The sequence below is a fragment of the Desmodus rotundus genome, chromosome 11 (assembly GCF_022682495.2).
Source record: "Desmodus rotundus isolate HL8 chromosome 11, HLdesRot8A.1, whole genome shotgun sequence".
NCBI classification, from domain to species: Eukaryota; Metazoa; Chordata; class Mammalia; order Chiroptera; family Phyllostomidae; genus Desmodus; species Desmodus rotundus.
Window position 1 is genome coordinate 45,788,049 of NC_071397.1, and position 13,781 is coordinate 45,801,829.

Below are 13,781 nucleotides of genomic sequence, written 5' to 3' on the forward strand. Positions count from 1 at the left end.
GGATGTGATTTCTTTAATTCTGTTGTTGGACTTCCATTCAACTCAATTTCTGATGGGTCTAGGTGATGGTTGTTCTATAGTTTAGTTGTAATTTTGATGTGGTTGTGCAAGGAGGCAAGCCTTGTTTACCTATACTGCCATCTTGACCAGAAGAATGAATTAAGACATAATGACTGCAAACACCAACTATTTTATAGTATTTTACAATTTGTGGGGTCTGAAATTTGAGCAGTGCTCAGCTGGCAATTATTCTGCTCCATGAGGTCATTTAGGGGGTGGGCTGGTTGTAATGGTTCAAGATGTCTGGTGTCTTGGCAGTAATAAGTTGAAGGCTTGGCTCAGCTGAAACCGTAAACAGAAAGTTGGAATGCCTACATGGTATCTTGGGGCAGAGAGATACACAAAAAAAGAGAGGGGGAGGCCCATGAAGCCTATATAGAACTGCAAAGGTTTTTATTTTCTAGTCTTGGAAGTCCAAGAACATCTCCCACCTTGCATTCTATAGTCAAGCAAGTCACTAAAGCCAGCCCAAATTCAAGGAGTTATAAATTAGACTCCACTTCTCAATGGATGAGTAGCAAAGAGCTTTCAACTTCCATCTTTATCCATCACAACTATATGTACTCTTTGAGATTTCTAACAGAATTTTCCAGAGCACTTTCATCTAAATTATTTTAATAAACATTTAAAAAAAACTTATCACAGGAAATGTTAACACTATCCACTAGTACCTACATTCAGAATACTGAATATCTTACACTTGCTTCTTTAGATATACTCCCCCTTCTAAATCCTGCTCTCTGTCCTTAGGGATTGACCTGTTGACACAAGGGGGAGTCCCAATAGGTGATCTCCCTTTTAGTGGGAAACATGTATTTAGAAATCATGATCTGGGTCTTAGGTGTGTTGGTGATGTATTGTTACTGGGGTGTTTTTTGCTTCCAGACCCTTTAAGGAACAAATAAGAAATATGTATTTTTTTAAATCATGAGTTCAGCCTCTTTTCTGGCTGGAACCATGGAAGGTGCAGAAGAGAAGAAGGTTCCTGCTGTGCCAGAAGCCCTTAAGAAAAAGTGAAGGAATTTCACAGAGTTAAAGATCAAGTGCATGAAAAGGACGTTTGTCCAAAGGATGCCTGGAAAGGCAAGAAGGTGACTTAACCATAAAAAAAAAAAAAAAAAGCTAAGCACTATCGCAAAGAATATAGGCAAATGTATAGAACTGAGATTCAAATGACTAGTGTGGTAAGAAAAGCTGGCAACTTCTATGTACCTGCGGAACTCAAACTGTCATTTGTTGTCAGGATCATAAGTATTAATGGTGTGAGCCCAAAGTTCCAAAAGGTGCTGTAGCTTTTTCACTTTTGCCAGATCTTCAATGGTATCTTTGTTAAGCTCAACAAGACTGAGGACTGTGGAACCATATATGGCAAGGGGGTAACCAAACCTGAAATCATTGAATGAATTGATCTACAAGTGTGGTTGTAGCAAAATCAACAAAAAGCAAATTGCCCTGACAGGCAAATACATTGTCACTCGATCTCTTGATTAAAATGGCATGATCTGTATGGAGGATCTGGTTCAGGAGATCTCCACAGTTGGAAAACACTTCAAAGAAGCAAAAACTACCTGTGGTCCATCAAATTACCTTCTTCTCATTTCACTTCTTCAAATTAGCTTTTTCATTTCAGCACCACGTGAAATGAAAACAAAAAAAAACTACCCATTTTGTTGAAGGTAGAGATGCTGGCCACAGGCAAGACCAGATCAACAGGCTTATTAGAAGAATGAGCTAAGGAATCTACCATGGTTATTTTTGTAATCTGATAAATTATTAAACAGTGGCTGTTTTCAAATTGAAAAAAATCATGGCTTCATGTTGACATTTCTGATTCACAGAACAGTACAGGAATTATATGTCTATTTATTTTCCTTTTTATCCAATCCCAGAGATTTCCCTCCACTTTCCTTCCCTCCCCCACCTCCCTAATATATCACTTTTGTGGGTACAAAATAGTTAACAATTAACATGATGATATTAACAATAAGGGGATTTGTGGTCTTTGCTCTGGGGCAGTGGTTGTGTTTTGAGGGGTGGGGGGTAGAAAAAAAAAGAAAACTACTTTGATATTCCAAAGGTATGTTATCAAGTATGCCATCTTAGATGCAAAAAGACAACAGACAGGCTTGGTTAAGGAGATTGACCTTTGTTAGGGAAAAATACTGGCCTAGGACATGACTACCTGCTATGAACTGCTTTTAGTTAGAAAGTTTTAATTTTAGACCATCCTATGTAGTTACTTTAGGTCTCTGAGTTCATAAGGCAGCCATGTAGGTCTCCCATGAGCTTGTCAGACTTAGTATGAGGCCCCTTTTTCATCCACAATGTGAAGTATTTAAGAGTATACCAGTAAAATGAGAGATTTTGTAATGACTTCAATAATAAGGTCACTCTTTTCCTGAAGATAATTTTTGGAGAAACCTTTACTTATTTCTGTAGTACATACGCTATGCTCTCAATATACATTTTTTGGATGAGTGCTATGCTGAAAGCCAACATTCAATCAATTGCTAAGTTTTGCCAATTTTATCTCCCAAATATTCTAAAATCTATGCCCTTTCTTATCTACCATCTCATTGAGATCCTCATTTTCTGTAGCCTGGGTCACTATAAGAGCATTTCAGAAGCCTCCTTCCCAAGGCCAAAGGATCTTAATAGTGCAAATCAGATCATGACAACCTCAAGCTTAAAATCCTTCAGTGGTCCCTATGCCTCATCACTTACAGGTAAGTTCCAAGCTCTGTGACATATACATGGCCTTTCAAGATCTGACTCCTGCATCCCTCTCTAGCCTTTCTGCTCCAGCAACAATGAATGCCTTGTGATTGCAACCCTTTACTCTTTCCCAGTCTCCATTACCTGGAACACCTAAGTGTCTAATTTTTTAGAAGCTAAACTGATTGGGGGATAATCTAGCAAGCCAGTGTTCTCCCAAAACATATTCTCCCTAATGGGGGGCTTTTCAAAAAAAATTTATTTTTTTGATGGAGAAACCCTGCCTCAGGTTTGTTTGTGCAAATACCACAGGAGGACCCCAACCCCAGGGGCACACCAGTCCTTCTGTCCTTACAACGGTAGACAGAGGCCTGTAGTATGGAGCCTTTGCAGGGGCCAGGGAACCTTTGGGAGCCTTAGACCGAGCTTGAGCTGGAGCCTGAGCTGTGGCTGCATCTGTAGCCTGGGGCTTGGTTTGGGCCTTGGCCTTGGCCTTTGGCCAGCAGAGCAGGAGACCCTTGGCGATGCGGGCACGAGCTGGGGGTGAGCAATGTAAGCAAGAAGGCTGAGCTTGCGGCTGCCCCCCTTTGGGATCTTGGGCTTGACCTCCTTGGGCTTGACCAGGGACTTGATAGCCTCATCATGTGCGCCCATGGCCTTGACATTGTTGGCCTGCATCTCCTTCAGGTTCTTCTTGTTGTGCTTCTTGGCAAAGCACATATTCCTCAGGAACTTGGGGTCTACCCCCTTGAGAGATTTGTATCTTTGTGATTGGGGTTTCTTGATGCCGTTTCTGTGCTATTTGGGGGACTGGGTGTCTGTGGTGTGGTTCTTGGACTTGGCCATCTCTGCACCCAAGCCCACCACTCTCAAAGTGCCTGGGCCCAGGAGAGAACTTTTTGAAAAATTTATAAATATGTACTAAGTTGAGCCTTGCGAGGGTAGCTCATTTAGTTAGAGCATCCTCCAGATACACCAAGGTTTTGGGTTCAATCCTCGGCCAGGGCACATACCAGAAGCAATGAATGAATGCAAAAATAAGTGGACCAGAGGGGAGGGGGAAGGGAGAGAAAGGGGGAAAGAAAGGAAAGGATCTACTCAAGGAACATGTATAAATGACCCATGGACATGGACCACAGGGTGGAGATAGACTGAGGCAGGGGGTGTGGGGGTCGAGTGTGGCGGTGGAAAGCAATGGGGAAAAATTGGGACATAAAATAAAATTTTTAAAAAGTATGTGTAAAATAATAAGTGGGCCCTGGCTGGTGTGGCTCAGTGGACTGAGAACCAGTCTGTGAACCAAAAGTTGGCTGTTTCCATTCCCAGTCGGGGCACATGCCTGGGCTGCCCGCCAGGTCCCCAGTGGTGGGGTGCTTGAGAGGCTTCTCTCCCTCTCTTCTCCCTCCCTTCCCCACTGTCTAAAAATAAAATAAATAAATAATTAAAAAAATAAGTGGAACAGCAAATCAATGTCTCTCTCTCTCTCCCCCTTCCCCACTCTCCCTAAAATCAATAAATAAAAATTTTAGGCAAAATGCCCTGGTGTGGATCAGCTGGTGGGCGTCTTCCTGCAAATGGAAAGGTTGCCTGTTCCATTCTCTGTCAGACCACATTCGTGGGTTGCGGGCCCGGTTTCTGTTGGGGGCTTGCGGGAGGCAACGGATGGATGTTTCTCTCCCTGTTTCTCCCTCCCTTCCCCTCTCTCCAAAAATAAACAAATTGATTAAAAACATAAATATGTTATGTTGATATGAAAATTGCAAGTTGTAAAAATGAACAAATTAAAGGAAATGGCTAGGGATCAAGATCAAGATCCCTAGATGAAATCGCAGAGAAAGTTGCCTTTGTTACTTCCTCTCCTGCCAACAGCGCAGGCTCCGCCTCCGGAGGCTGGACCCTACGGGCACCTCTGGTTCCTGCAGGTTCCATCAGATTATTCAGGTGTTCTGCCCTCTAAAAAGCTCTCCTCTTCTCCATCCCTAACCCCACCCCCGCCACTGGACGGGTATCCCCTCCTCAAAACTCCCAACACCTTGGGCTAAGTTGTTTGCCTCTGACCCAGCACAGTGTCCGAGGGCAAGGAACAGTGCTAATTCATCTTTATCGAGCCAGCGTCCAGTACTCGGTTTAGCACGTGGTGGACACTCAATTGAATTTATGGAATGAAGGACTAAATAAAACACAAGGCCTTCTCAGACCTTACTTTCCCTTTCATGAAGGGTTTTCCCCGGACCCCGCCCCTACCTTAGTTGAGGTCCCACCTGTTCCTCAGTGAAGCTTCACTCTGTTTCCTTCCCCGCCCTCTCAGGCCCCGCCCCTTTCCCATAGGCTTACACCGAAGGCTACTGGAGTTTGGCGCCAACCGTGGGGTTTTTTTTTTTCCCTCTGCCGAAGGCGGGAACTAGTTGTCTGCGCCGGGACGTGCTTTGCGTCTAGTCTGATTGGCCAGGAGCGCTCAGTCCCGCCTCCGCGTCCTGGTTGCGCTCTGGCATTGGCAGAGATGCCAGGGAGACCTCGCTGTGCCGAAAGGATTCCGGGCTATCTCAGAGCTGGCAGGGTGCGTAAGTTGCAGCCGGAGTCTGGTTCCTACGGGGCTGCTGAGGAAGAAGCTGCATGGCGAGGTAGTGCCTCGAATGGAGGCGGGCGGCGTCCGGGGAGCCAGAGAGTGGAAGAGAGCAGCGGAGTCGGTGAGGGCTGGGCGCGCCTGATGCTCGGGGCCCGCAGGTAGTCGGGTTCCCGTCGCCCTCGGTTCTGGGTCTTGGCTCGTACTCGGTCTATTTGGTCCACGGAGAGCGTCCAGGCGGAGCTGGGGGCGAGCGCACGTAGGAATTGCTCTTTGGTCCGCACTTTCCGCCCCTCCCCCAATCCCCTCAAAAGAGTCTCGTCTTGAAAGGTGCTCTTAGAAGGCTTTCTGAAAGGGATTCGTTGGAGGAATGGGTTTTCTTAAATGTAAGGTATCATTGATGCTGGTTGTTTCCGAGACTGCTTTGGCCCAGAGAAGTTTCTTGGTCTCCTGTGCTTCAGAGATCAAGTTGGCTCTGATTCTTCCCTGGTCTTTACTAGGTTCTTCTCTGGCCTTTTCCACTCTTTACAGCCAGCTCCAAACCTTTCACCTCTCAAGGCCCCTTCCCCATCTCACTCGGCGCGTCCTTGGAAGGGGACAGAGACATTTAGGGCACGAATTCCCTCCTTTCCTACTACAGTTATCTAATAGCGTTTCTTGCCGTTTTACAAGTAGGTGTCTCCATTTGAAAGAACAATTATGCTCTTTAATGATTATTTTTGAATTTGTCATCTGGTTTTGCAGACAGAGCTAGGATCCAGTCCCAGATTTGCCACTTACCAGGTGTTTGACTTTTGGGTATGTTTCTTAATCATCTGTATCTGTTTACTAATCTGTATAAAGGGAAAAAGAATATTAAAGGAATATTAAAATATATATCAAAGGACTTGTGGAGGATTTAAAGTAATTTAATAATGTATTTAGAATATTTAGATCAGCGTCGGGCACACAGTGTTCAGTATATGTAGTGTTTGTTGCCATTTTCCTCTTATATATTCTTCAGGGATCTTGCTGTGTTAGATTTAGCCTTTCCCATGAGCCTAAAAATACACTCTCCCCCTCTGGCTTTTTTCATTTTCTCTCTACAAATGTTTATTTCATTCCCTCAAATTTTTTTTTTTTTTTAAGAAAACTTCCTTTAGACTCTTTAACACGTATCACAAAACTCTAGGTGATCCTTCTCTCATCTGCTTCACTTTCACATCTGAATTTACTGGAATTGTTTCTCAAAATATTGAGCCTCCAACTCTTTTCTTTCATCATGTTTCTCAGTATTTAAGATGTTGCTTCTGCAATTTTCATAGGTATAACATTCCTATCAGTAGCAATTCTCATTGTATGTTGAGATCCTCAATTGGAGGAAGGTGAGAGCAAGTGTGCAAAAGCCCCTCTTCCTCTTCCCTGGAGATCTGATACATAATCCTCCTTCCTCTTTTCCACCCTTTCTTTCTAGGACAGTCATCGGCCTTTGTGATTCCAACAAAGTAATCTCAACTGCTATGTCTTGTCTTCTCTACTATATCCTGTAGTTTCCAGCTGTGTATGAGTCATTTTAACCTGTATGTCCTACAGATAGTTCAACATCTTCTTTGGTTCTCAGTTTTCAGTTAAGAGTATGAATACTTTGTTATCAAAGTTAGGAACCTCAGAGTTGTCTTTTAATAAATTGGGAATTTCACTAATTCGACTGTTTTTTTTTTATTATTGTTATTACTGCCAACCTGCCAGGCCCTGTGCTGAGAGCTGGGGATGCAGTGGTGAATAGAACAGAGTGAAACAGAGTCTGTCCTGGTCTCTATGGAACTTACAGTCCAGTGGGTGAGATGGACATTTCTCCATGAATACCACAAAAAAATGTAATCATAAGCTGATTGGATTCTCAGCTTCATCTACTCTACTGTTGATTCCCTGTAAATTATTTTTCATTTCAGTTAGTGTAATCCTTTATTTCTGACTGGTTGTTCTTTCTGGTTTCCGTGTCCTATTTTATGCTGTTGTAAGTTCTAAGTTCATCTACTCTTCCCCTAAGTTCATTGAACATCCTTTTAACCAGTGTTTTGAACTCTGCATCTAGTAGGCTACTTGTCTCCTTTTTTTTTTTTTTAGTTCTTTTTCTGGAGTTTTGTTCTGTTCCTTCACTTGGGACATGTTTCTTTGTCTCCTTATTTTGCAGCCTCCCTGTGTTTGTTTCTATATATTAAGTACAGTTGCTGTGTCCCCTGGGCTTGGTAGTGTGGCCTAATGTATAGGTGTCTTGTAGGGAGGGTCCAGTGGCGCAGCCTCCCCATGCTAGACGTTCCAGGTGCACCCTTCCTCCCTGTCACCCTGTGTGGGCTGCATACCCTCTCCTGTTGTAGTTGAGTCTTGATTGCTGTTGGCACATCAGTGGGAGGGATTCACCCCTTGCTTGATTGGCTGCAAGGACTGGCCACAACCATTGTGGAGGATCAGCTGTGCAGAGGCCCATCCCATGGAGCAGGACTGACTTCAGTGGGGTTGAAGCTGTCCAGCAGGTATGCTGGCTCTGGGGCCTCCCAGGATATGCAAGCCAAGGTCAGATGCCTCCTGTACTCTGCCTGGGACCACCCAGCAGGAGCTACAAAGTGATCTGTAGGTGGCTGCTACTTGTGCTGGGCTTGGAGGTATCCAGGAGAGGCCAAGCTATGAATCAAGGTTGGCTGCCACTAGTGCTGGGGCCTGGCGAGATAATGCTTGTTTGTGAGATTTTAGGACAGTCTGAAGCATAAGTCAAGACAGTCCATGCATATGGAAAAGTCACTGGAAACAGCTTGGGTGGGCACACAAAGTTGGGTGGGGGACATCTCAGGGAATCACCAGGGCAGGACTAACTGTGTGAGCCAGGTTGATAGAGACCCAGATATGGCACCCACCGGCAGGCTCTCTGGGGGAGGGCCCAGGAAAGGAACAGTGGCCTCTGCTAGCACTTCTGTCTGGGAGAAAGGTACCTCTGCAGCTCTTACTCTGATGCCAGATGGTTCAGTTCCTCCCTATGTGTCCCTGGTGCCTTTGAGCTGCTGCCCCAGGGCTGGAGTTCTGAGCTAGTGAGTCCAAGTAAGTCTGTGTGTGGGCCCTTTTAAGAGGAACTGCCTGGGACTCCATAAGCCCTGCATCTCCCTCAGCCTCAATCCTCACTGGATTTTACAGCCGGAAGTTATGGAGACTTCTCTTCCTAGCACAGAACCTAGGACAGGGGAGCCTGGTGTGAGGCTGGGACTCCTTGCTCCTGAGGGGAAACCTCTCCAGCTGAGATATCCCTCCCAAATTTTGTCTGCCACATGTTGGTGTGGGACTTACCTGTTCCTTCTCCACTTCTTCTACCAGTCTCAATGTGGCGGCTTCTTTATATCCTTACTTGTAGGACTTCCATTCTGCTAGATTCAGGTGGTTCTGACTGATGTTTGTTCTGTAGTTTAGTTGTAATTTTGATGTGGTTGTGGGAGGAGGTGAATACCATCTTTACCTACACCACCATCTTGACCTGAAGCCCCAACCTAACTCTGAAAATAGCGTAATGGAAGGTAGAATGAAGAAGGATCGAGGTGGTGGATTTGTGGAGACAAGAAAAGAGGGACACAAACATTAAATGTTGTGGGTATGGAAGAAGTTGCAGATTTTATGTGAAATATTGTGATGGCACATGGAATGATTCTGGCTCATTGCCTTGTGTTTGGGGTCCCTTACCCTCTCTCCCCCTGAAAAAAGATTGAGGAAAAACCATGCTTAAGCCCTTGCAAGACAAAGTCTGTTGTTATCCTGTGATAAGGGAGTGTTGGGCATCTAGAGAAGGGTACCATCATATAAAGGACTAGATTCCTTCAGGTTTTAACATCCTGGGAAGAACCCTGTCTGAACCAACATAATTTCTGTATTATACGGACATCACTTCTCTATTTCTCAATAATGTATGTGCAGACTTGCATTATAGGAACAGTGCTGTTCTGTGCTGTAGTGGTACAGAATCAATTGTGTAGCTGAATGAGGTAGGTAAGGGGAGCAGTGTGAGAAAAGTAGTGATAAATATTTCTGGAAAAGGTTTTGGGTTCTGTGCCAGGAAAGCTTAACTTGCTAATGTTGTTTTGGGTAGCTTTTGAAGGTTTCTGACCTGGGAGTGAAACACAGGCTAGACAAAAACAGGATTAATTTTCGCTTCAGTGTGGAAAATGGTAAGAGGAAAAAGATAATGGTAGTATGGAAACTAGCTAGGAGACTATTATAATAATTTAAGTGAGAAATAAGCATATCAAACTGGAATGGGGAATGTAGGGAATGAAAAAAAACCAGTATATACCTCAGTTTTTTTTTAAAGGAATAACATAAATTGTATCTCTTGTGGTAGATCTATGACCTTTGTTTAACAAATGTACCTGGCTATTGGTGAGTGTATATCTCAATTGGTGGGAGCAGAAGTGTATAGGCACAGTTACCCTTAATGACCTCAAGTAAGCACAGTTCATTAATCATAGGCAACATCCGTCAAATTTAAGTGGCATAATGAAGAATTTTAGATGTTCGTTAATGTCAGATAAGTCAGATTTTTTTGTTTGTTTTTTACTGTTTTGGATTCTTATGTTGCTTTCACTCTTGCCATTGCAAACAGCATTTCATTAAATATTTCTGTACAGTACTCACTGGTGCGGCTCTCGGTTGGGCGTCACCCTGCAAAGTGAAAGGCCACCAGTGTTCAATTTTCGGTCAGGGCACACGCCTAGATTAGGGTTCAGTCCTGGTGGGGGCAAGTGCGAGAGGCAGCCGATCCACATTTCTCTCTTGGATCAATGTTTCTCTCTTACATCATTGTTTCTCTCTTTCTCCCTTCCTTCCCCTCTCTCTAAAAAAATAAATAAAATTAAAAAATATTTTTGTACAAAACATTTTTGTAACTGTGTGCTTGTATATCTGTCAAAGAAATTACTAGATATGAAATGGTTGGGTCAAAGAGTATTTGCATTTAAAAACTTGGTAGCTATTATCAAAGTGCCTCCATAGAGCTTGTATCAGGATACACTTGAGTGATGTATGAGAACATTTGTTTTCCCACACTTTTACCAACCTAGTACAGTATCAAATGCTTTGCTTTTTGCCTGTTGTACTATCTTATTGGTGAAAACGTATGTCTGGTATCCCCAAGACTACCCCCAGGTTTGATGATTTGCTAAGAGGACTCACAAAATTCATCGTATAGTTGTACTTGTTTGGTATGATAGCTGGCTTATTTTAGTATAAACATTAGTTTGTATTTTGGTCTATTTTTTAAAAATTAGTATTTACCTTGTGACATGGCTTAGCCATATTATCAAGATTAATATTTTTGTTTTATAGTTTTAGCTTTTGGAAAATGTTAGGCTTTTTTTTGTAATGATAGTGAACTCATTCATTCCAATATTTTAGTATGTGTGTTGCTGAAGTGAGCATGAGAGTGAACTCATTCAGTGTGTCCAAATTTGAAACCTGCTTTAAAATTTTTTTGAAGTATTTCTATTTATTTTTAGAGAGAGGAGGGAGGGAAAAAGAGGGAGAGAAACATCAAAGTGTGAGAGAAACATTGATCGATTGGTCAGTTGCCCCTCATTGCATCCTGACTGGGGCCTGGGGAACCGAACCCACAACCCCAGCATCTGCCCTGACTGGGAAACCAACCAGCAAACTTTTAGCTTTGCAGGACAACACCCAAACAACTAAGCCACACCCGTTAAGGCTGGCAGTTACTTTTTAACTTAAAGCTAGGTTTATTCTTTGAATTGTGAGATTGATTTTTAACAGTAGAAAATCTTTATGTTTAATATTTTAGATGGCAACTATCAAAAGGAAATAGGACCATGGCAGCAGATGATGACAATGGTGATGGAACAAGTTTATTTGATGTCTTCTCTGGTAAGAGCTCATTTTCATTGTCTTTCTAAATTTAATTACAAAATCATTTACTTACTCTTATTGAAAACAGTCATTACCAACTTTTTCTCCTCACAGATAAATGAATTAACACAATGAAGTGCCCAGCAAATAGGAAGTGCCCAGTAAATGTGAACCTTTTTGTTATATGCTTTCAAGCCTCTTGTTTAAAAAAAAAATTATTAATTTTAGAGAGAAAAGGAGAAACATTGATTTGTTGTTCAGCTTATTTATGCCCTCATTGATTGAATCTTTTTTTAAATATATTTATTGATTATGCTATCACAGTTGTCCCATTCCACCCCTTACTCCACTCCATCCGGCCCTCCCCTCCCTCCCACATTCCCCCCTATAGTTCATGTCCATGGGTCATACTTATAAGTTCTTTGGCTTCTACATTTCCTACACTATTCTTACCCTCCCCCTGTCTATTTTCCACCTATCATCTATTCTACTTATTCTCTGTACCTTTCCCCCCCTCTCCCCCTCCCACTCCCCTATTGACAACCCTCCATGTGATCTCCATCTCTATGGTTCTGTTCCTGTTCTAGTTGTTTGCCTAGTTTGCTCTTGTTTTTGTTTTAGGTGTGGTCGTTAATAACTGTGAGTTTGCTGTCATTTTTACTGTTCATATTTTTTGTCTTCTTTTTCTTAGGTAACTCCCTTTAACATTCCATATAATAAGGGCTTGGTGATGATGAACTCCTTTAACTTGACCTTATCTGAGAAGCAGTTTACTGCCCTTTCATTCTAAATGTTAGCTTTGCTGGATACAGTAATCTTGGATGTAGGCCCTTGCCTTTCATGACTTGGAATACTTCTTGCCAGCCCCTTCTTGCCTGTAAAGTCTCTTTGGAGAAATCAGCTGACAGTCTCATGGGAAGTCCTTTGTAGGTAACTGTCTCCTTTCTCTTGCTGCTTCTAAGATTCTCTCCTTCTGTTTCATCTTGGGTAATGTAATGATGATGTGCCTTGTTGTGTTCCTCCTTGGGTCCAGCTTCTTTGGCACTCTCTGAGCTTCCTGGACTTCCTGGAAGTCTATTTCCTTTGCCAGACTGGGGAAGTGCTCCTTCATTATTTGTTCAAATAAGTTTTCAATTTTTTGTTCTTCCTCTTCTCCTTCTGGCACCCCTATAATTCAGATGTTGGAACGTTTCAAGATGTCCTGGAGGTTCCTAAGCCTCTCCTCATTTTTCTGAATTCTTGTTTCTTCATTCTTTCTGGTTGGTTGTTTCTTTCTTCCTTCTGGTCCACACCATGGATTTGAGTCCCAGTTTCCTTCGCATCACTATTGGTTCCCTGTACATTTTCCTTTGTTTCTCTTAGCATAGGCTTCATTTTTTCATCTGGTTTTCGAACAGATTCAACCAAGTCTGTGAGCGTCTTGATAACCAGTGTTTTGAACTGTGCATCTGATAGGTTGGCTATCTCTTCCTCGCTTAGTTGTATTTTTTCTGGAGCTTTGAAGTGTTCTGTCATTTGGGCCTTTTTTTTTTGGTCTTGGCACGTCTGTTACTTTAAGGGGCGGAGCCTTAGGTGTTCCCCGGGTCGGGGTTACGCTTGGTCGCTGCGCTGTGATGCTGTACATAGGGGAGGGGCTGAGAGGGAGCAATGGTGCCCGCTCCACTTTGCCGGATCCCAGTCTTTCACTCTGATACCCACAATCAAACTGGGCCCCTCTGGTGCAGGTTCCCAAGTGGGTGGGCTAGTGCACACTCCAGGCCCCCCTGGGTCTCTCCAACGACCTCTCCTGTGAGGCTGGGAGTCTCTCCTGCTGCCGCCCCAACCCCCACGGGCGCTTTCAATCAGAGGTTTGAGGCTTTATTTCCCCAAGCTAAAGCCCTGGGTTGTGCGGGGATTCGCTCCCCACCGTTCGTCCTGGTTTATCTGTGCGTGAGTGTGGGGCCGGGGGGTACTACCCACCGCTCTGCCTGCCCCGTTCTCCACCACTCTTGAGTCCGGCCCTCTCGGTTTATCTGCGCTAATGTGGGGCCGCAGGGTCTGCTAGTGGTCAGACTGTCTGCCCTGTTCGTCCCACACTCTGCCAGTCTCAGTCCCGCCATGGCAACATGAGTCCTCTCTGCCCCGGCTGCCTGTCTCTGCCCCTCCTACCGGTCTGGATGAATGTTTATTTTTTGTTTCCTTGGTGTCGGACTTCCTTGCCGTCTGGTTGTGCAGGGAGGTGCAGTGTGTCTACCTACGCCGCCATCTTGGTTCTCTGATTGAATCTTATAGGTGCCCTGATTGGGCATCAAACCCACAACCTTGGCTATCAGGATGATCCTCTAACCAACTGAACTACCTGGCTAGGACTCAGACCTCTTAAATATAATGAATTAACAACTACTATGAAAGATAACCAAGACCTGGTAATAAAATCAGCTCATAAAATAGAAATATTTTAAGTACCTGTGGAATGTAAACTTTCATATCACGATGTAACATTTACTAGTTTTTTTGTCTTAATTGTGATTATACTATGACAACCTCATTAAATTTTTTGATATTATAAATGTATATTTATTGACTAGGA

General features: G+C 43.5%; 1 protein-coding gene and 2 pseudogenes across 7 annotated transcripts in view; 2 read left to right on the plus strand and 1 right to left on the minus strand.

The window, feature by feature from the left end:
* The first annotated feature begins 1,017 nt into the window (after positions 1-1,017).
* On the plus strand, positions 1,018-1,795 carry LOC112297314 (large ribosomal subunit protein uL30-like; annotated as a pseudogene).
* Positions 1,796-2,301: 506 nt separating this feature from the next.
* LOC112297200 (large ribosomal subunit protein eL29 pseudogene) lies at positions 2,302-3,621 on the minus strand (annotated as a pseudogene).
* A 1,645-nt stretch (positions 3,622-5,266) lies between these two features.
* CASP8AP2 (caspase 8 associated protein 2) overlaps positions 5,267-13,781 on the plus strand; it is a 28,256-nt gene continuing 19,741 nt past the window's right edge. For 3 of the 7 annotated variants that reach the window (XM_045188588.3, XM_071219613.1, XM_045188589.2), the window contains exons 1-2: positions 5,272-5,499; positions 11,148-11,230. In XM_045188588.3, the coding sequence (XP_045044523.2) occupies positions 5,276-5,499; positions 11,148-11,230 (307 nt within the window). In that variant the 5' untranslated portion in view covers positions 5,272-5,275. Of the gene's footprint in view, positions 5,500-11,147; positions 11,231-13,781 lie in introns of all 7 variants that reach the window. The other 4 variants (XM_024551722.4, XM_071219614.1, XM_024551720.4 and 1 more) reach the window with 3 other exon arrangements.